Here is a 5,781-nt window from a genome sequence, read left to right as displayed (position 1 = left end):
GCAGGAAACGGGTTAAAAGCCAGAGTGTCACCGAGAGCCACGTTTAACTGAGCCTGTTTCCCCTGTCCATTTAGCCATTTATTTCCTCTCATTTACAGTTTATGTTCCATGTTGGTTGATTCTGTGACATGAGAAATAGCTGTTAATCGGAGCGTAAGTACACGCAGGACGCAGCCCGCAGCCCGCAGCCGACGGTGCCATTCAGGCACGAAGCACCGGGGCAGCCAGGGGCTCGCTCCCACGCAGATTCCGCCCTGCTGGGGTGTGTGACGTTGTTACCAGGACTGCGGTGGCCATGTCAGGCACTGCGACAGACAGCACGAGGGCGTGACCGCGTGGACAGAGGCTTCAGAGGGCTTCTGCTCCTTCTAAGATACAAATACGCAGCCGTCATGGAGGCTTTTTCTGTTACCTGCTTTATGGCCTTAACGACTTAATGACCCACGTGAAAGCTGACTCCCAGTCGCATCCATCCTTTACCTCTAGATAAGGAAAACTCTGTTTTCCAGGTAGCGTTTTGGAGAGGTTTTTTTTTTTTTTTTTTTTGCTATAGGGCGCGTGCGCTCGCCAGACAGACAGAGAGAGACATAGAGACAGAAAGCGAGAAATCACCCCCCAGGGGGGATGGTCACGCCGCAATCCCTTCTCCTCCATTCTCCTCTCGGGATCTTGGGCACGCACACACACGCACCCGGCGTGAGTTTTAAGCCACCGGGTCCGGGACGCGAACCGCGGTCGACTACGTGGGAGTCCAGCGACATAGCCATTACGCTAACTGCTGGTTCCCTCCAGGTAGCGTTTTAAGCGTCAGTCTTTCTTAGCCTTACTCAAGGAGATCACGTCTTACTAGTAATTCTGGATGCTGCCTCTTAAACTGCCGTTCGTCTGCTGGTCAGAGCCTTCTCGTGCCCGTCACACCCGTCAGCATTGGGGCTCTCTTTGAAATGAGTAGAGTCCTTGGAGACCTGTTTGCTGTCACCACGCGGACTTGTGGAGACCGTCTGGATGGGGTGGCGGAGGCGGGGAAACGGAGAGAGGCTCCCCACCCCGAGGAGCATGGCTGCTTCTGACGACCAGGTTTCATTTTGCTGCCTCCACGGCTTCAGGGAGATGCGTGGAAAGTACATAGAGTCATTCCACTGGGCGGGCTTTTGTTTTGCCGTAGAACTTTTTTGGATTTAGAACAATACACAGTTGGAAGAAACGTTTGTAAAGCCACGTCGTACTCCTAGGCTAGACACAGGGAGTCACTGGCTAGAGGCCGTACATTTTAGAAGGGTGGCCTGGGGAGCAGGGGGAGGCATTCGTCACGTTCATCGTAATTGCTAGTGTTGGTTGGCAGTTTGTCTGTCCCAAGCAGTGGTTAGATATTTTAGCTGGCATATTTGTGTTTTATGGGTATTTTGTCTTGCTTTGTGGTTTTCGTTTTATATTTTTGAGAGAGCAGCTTGCTGTTTACCCCGGCCTGGCCTTGAACTCATAATCTTCCCGCCTCAGCGCCCTGAGTGGTTGGGATGACAGTCATGTGTCCCTGTGCCTGACACTCTTGTGTTAAGTTTGATCTCCTTTGACTGCTTTTTACAAGTTAAGTGTCCTGAAACAAATCCTGGTGATAGACATGCGCTTAGAGCTGGCCTTTTAACGCGTATCAGTTCAGAAGGTGATACCTGCAAAAGGTGTAATATTTGTGTATGCATGTCCTATGAATTTTCCAGTATTCCATTTTTACTAAAATTAATTGTTCGTTTTAGAGAATTTAGAAAAATGCAGAAGGGGAAAGAATAAATACTACCTAGAGATAACCACTGCTTAGAATATGAGATTTGTGCGCTTCGCATCCTTCACAGATGATGAGCGTGCGACAGAAAGCACGTTGTTTCAGCTTTGTCTTCAGTGGGCTGTGCCCATTCGTAGATTATTGGAGCTCGTCCCGCTAGTTGCACACAGGATGCCGCTCACATGCTCGGCAGTCGGCACACGTGTGCTTCTCAGCGTCTGCTCACTGTTCCCATACGCACCTCCACAGTTGGCAGTGTGTAAGTGTCTGCTGGGTCATTGGGAAAGTCATGGTGTATTTTTGCATAGAAAAATGTGGAAAAAATACATCACGCCTCTTCCAACAACCCAGTATTAAACAGAAGGCACAAAATAGGAGTGTGAGGAAAAGCCTGCCAAGATTACGATTTTAGGAACCAAGGAGAACAGGTAAGCATTGAGACGGTCACACCTGGGTGGCCCTGAGCACACGACCTTTATGATCACGGAATAAGAATAAGGACTTCTACTCAGAGTGGCTGCTTAGTTTGGCTGTACTAAGTGTGTACTTCCAAAAGTAAAAATTAGTGGGGCCAGCAAGAGGCATGGTAGTTAAAGTGCTGGACTCCCACATGGCCAACTGTGGTTCAAGGCCCAGACTGGGTGGCTGGTTTTCTCACTTTCCTTCTCTCTCTCTTTCTCTCTGGTCAAACTGAAGAGTAATAATAAACAAATTAAATTAATAATTTAAAAAATAAACAAAAATCGGTTTATTCAAATCCAAAACTCAAGCGTTTAGCCTTTTTTTGGTTTTATTTTTCTTTTTTTTTTTTTTTTTTTGGTTATAGGGTATGTGCGCTTGCCAGAGACAGACAAAGGGAGAGAGAAAGTAGAAATTAGCCCCCCCAGGGAAAGTGGCCATGCCATAATCCCTTCTCCTCCAATCTCCTCGGGATTTGGGGGAAGCACTCACCCAGTGTGATTTTTCAAGCTGCTGTGTCCAGGACTCGAACTTTGAAGTTGGCCGTGTAGGATCCAGTGCCTTAACCTCTACACTACCTGCTGGTGCTTAGTAATATTTTAACTGGTGCTTAGTGACTCGACCACTGACTTTAGTCTTTGTGGTCTCTTTGCTATCTGCTCAGCATGGGTTATAGTCATTAGATTAGGCCCATTCGGGGCTGGTGCCAGGCCCTAGTGCTTGAAGGAATGAGATCCCATATAGACGACCATGGTTTTTATTGTTTGGTTTTTGTTTTGTTTTGTTTTGGGGAAAGGTTTTTGCTCTAGGGTGCGTGCATTTGTCTAAAAGACAGACAGACAGATATAGAGAGAGACAGACAGAAAGCCAGAAATCACCCCCCAGGGGGGATGGCCATGCCGCAATCCCTTCTCCATTCTCCTCTCGGGATCTTGGTCACGCACACACACACACACCCAGCATGAGTTTAAGCCACTGGGTCTGGGACTCGAACCGCGGTCAACTACATGGGAGTCCAGCCACATAGCCATTACTGCAACTGCTGGTCCCTAGCCAACCATGGTTTGAATCCCAGCCCTGGCAGCTCTACGAGTTAAGCTTTTTTGCAAAAATGTACCTGTAATTAATGTATTTGGACCATTCTGTTTTCACAAACTGTTCTCAATGGAGGCTGTTTTAGCTATAAACACATTCCTGACAAAAAAAAAATGTTGGTGATCTAAATAGGGTTTCTTGTGCTTTCAATTTCAGGGTGAATACATACCAGCTTTAAACACCTATCCTAATCTTGGAGTTATAGACTTAAAATATTTTCCATATTACGGGAAAAAACTTCACGTAAGTATAGAAGTTCTTAGGGAACACGTCCTCTTTCGGGAACCCGGAGTGTCTGTGTGGGAGTGAGACTTGTCTGGGGCAGGGAGCGCATGCCCCGTGTGGTCTGTGCACCCCGATTGGCTTTTTGTCTTTAATAGCTTTTAGCCCTAGGGTGTGTGTGCTCGCCGGAGAGAGACATAGGAGGAAAATGAGAAATCAGCCCTGCACAGCCAGGCCACATTCCTTCTCCTCTAGGCTCCTGTTGGGATTTGGGCATGTGTGCACACGGACCTGGCACAGTTTTCAAGGCACCAGGTCTGGGGCTCAGACCGGTCGAGTGTGTGGGAGTCCAGCACCTCACCCTCTACAAAACCTGCCCCCCCTCTTTGGCTAAAAAAATCTATGGCAAGTGGAGATCCAGCATTTATAGTCCAGGCCACAAAACCAAAGGAGGTACATTACCGGGTGGCTATTTTCAAATACAAATACGGTTGACCCTTGAACAAGGTGCGAGTTGGGCACACCAACCCCTCCTGCAGTCAGAAATCTGTGTGGAACTCGTGGCTTCCCTACAGCTGAACTAGGAGTCTACCGTTGGCCAAAAGCCTCACTGGTGACAGCTGGTTACTGCATTTTGTACGTCACGTGCATCGTATCCTGCGTTCCTACAATACGCTGGAGAAAGGGCGTTTACCAGACACAGCGCTGGCTTCGGCAGCACGTACACCCAGGCTGGAATGACAGGACGAGCGTAACCCTGCGGGGAGATGGCACAGATTCGTGAAGCAGCCCACGTTTGTCAGTGTGGATGAGCGCTAACCCCTGACTTTCAAATCAAGTTATAAAAACAAACAAAAATCATAAAGGAGAAAATACATTTACAATATCCATTGAAAACAGTCCACATATAAGTCAGCCCACAGAGTTCAAACCCATGTTGTTGAAGAGTCCGCTGGACCAGGGCCAGCAGGTATAGTGGTTAGGCCACTGGACTCCCACATGTCTGACCACAGTTTGAGTCCCGAACCTGGTGGCTTGAAACTCACACCAGGCACATGTGTGTGCGTGCCCAAAATCCAGAGAGAATGGTGGAGAAGGGATTGTGTGGTCAGCGCCCCAAAGGAGTGATTTCTCACTTTGTCTTCGCTGTCTCTCTCTGGCGAGCATACGTGCCCCATAGCAAAAATCTCTCTTTAAAAAAAAAAAAATTAGTGGGCCAACAGGTGTCATGGTGTTTGAGGTGTTGGAATTTCCACATGGCCAACTAAAATTCGAGTCCTGGACCTGGGGCTTGCTTTCTCACTCTCCCTCTCTCTCTGGCAAACTCATGATTGATGGATTGATTGATAAAATAATTGTTTAAAAAAAAAAGCCGTACCGTTTTCTTTCATTATAAAAGTAGTTCATGCTTAGAGAAAGCAGAAAAATACTAAAGAAAAAAACATTCTATGACCTGACAAGAGTAACTTCTTTCATATTTTTTCTTGAAATATATGTATGTATCATTTCATAAAATCTGTATTATACTGTGTGTGTGTGTGTGTGTGTGTGTATGTATACATACATACACACCCACACACACACACACACATACTTCTTTTCTGAGAGAGATTTTTGCTATAGGGTGTGTGCACTTGCCAGAGAAACAGAAAGAAAGTGAGAGATAACCCCCAAAGGGGATCGCCGCGCCACAATCCCCTCTTTATTCTCTTCTTGGGATTTTGGCCATGCACACAAACACGCCCAGTGTGATTTCTAAGCTGCTGGGTCTGACACTTGAACCGTGGTCAACTATGTGGGAGTCCAGTGATGTAACCATTATGCCATCTGCCGGTCTCATACTTTTTTTTGAGAGATTTTTGCAGTAGGAAACACGCACTTCACCAGAAAAACAGAGAGAGACAGAAAGCGAGAAATCATCCCCCAGAGTGGGGGGACGGCCACGCCGCAATCCCTTCTCCTGTCGGGATCTTGGGCACACACCCACACAAGCCTGAAACCACTGCCAAAGGAAAGTTTCAAAAGATAAGCCAGTGGGACCAGCAGTTGGCATAATGGCTATGTCGCTGGACTCCCACGTAGTTGACCGTGATTCAAGTCCCAGACCTGGTGACTTAAACTCATGCCGGGCATGTGTGTGTGCATGCGAAAATCCAGAGAGGACAATGGAGGAGAAGGGATTGCAGCGTGGCCACCCCCCCCCCGGGGGGGGGGTTTTTCACTTTCTG

General features: G+C 47.6%; 1 protein-coding gene across 1 annotated transcript in view; it reads left to right on the top strand.

Annotated features, from left to right (window-relative positions):
• The window catches only part of ATP1B3 (ATPase Na+/K+ transporting subunit beta 3), a 17,505-nt gene that overhangs the window by 10,293 nt on the left and 1,431 nt on the right, over positions 1–5,781 (top strand). The window contains exon 5 of the mRNA XM_027765875.1: positions 3,488–3,574. Coding sequence (XP_027621676.1) covers positions 3,488–3,574 — 87 coding nt within the window. The remainder of the gene's footprint in view (positions 1–3,487; positions 3,575–5,781) is intronic.

The sequence above is a fragment of the Tupaia chinensis genome, unplaced genomic scaffold, assembly GCF_000334495.1.
Source record: "Tupaia chinensis unplaced genomic scaffold, TupChi_1.0 Scaffold139833_1, whole genome shotgun sequence".
In the NCBI taxonomy this organism is placed as follows: Eukaryota; Metazoa; Chordata; class Mammalia; order Scandentia; family Tupaiidae; genus Tupaia; species Tupaia belangeri.
This window is presented reverse-complemented; position numbering and strand designations above follow the sequence as displayed.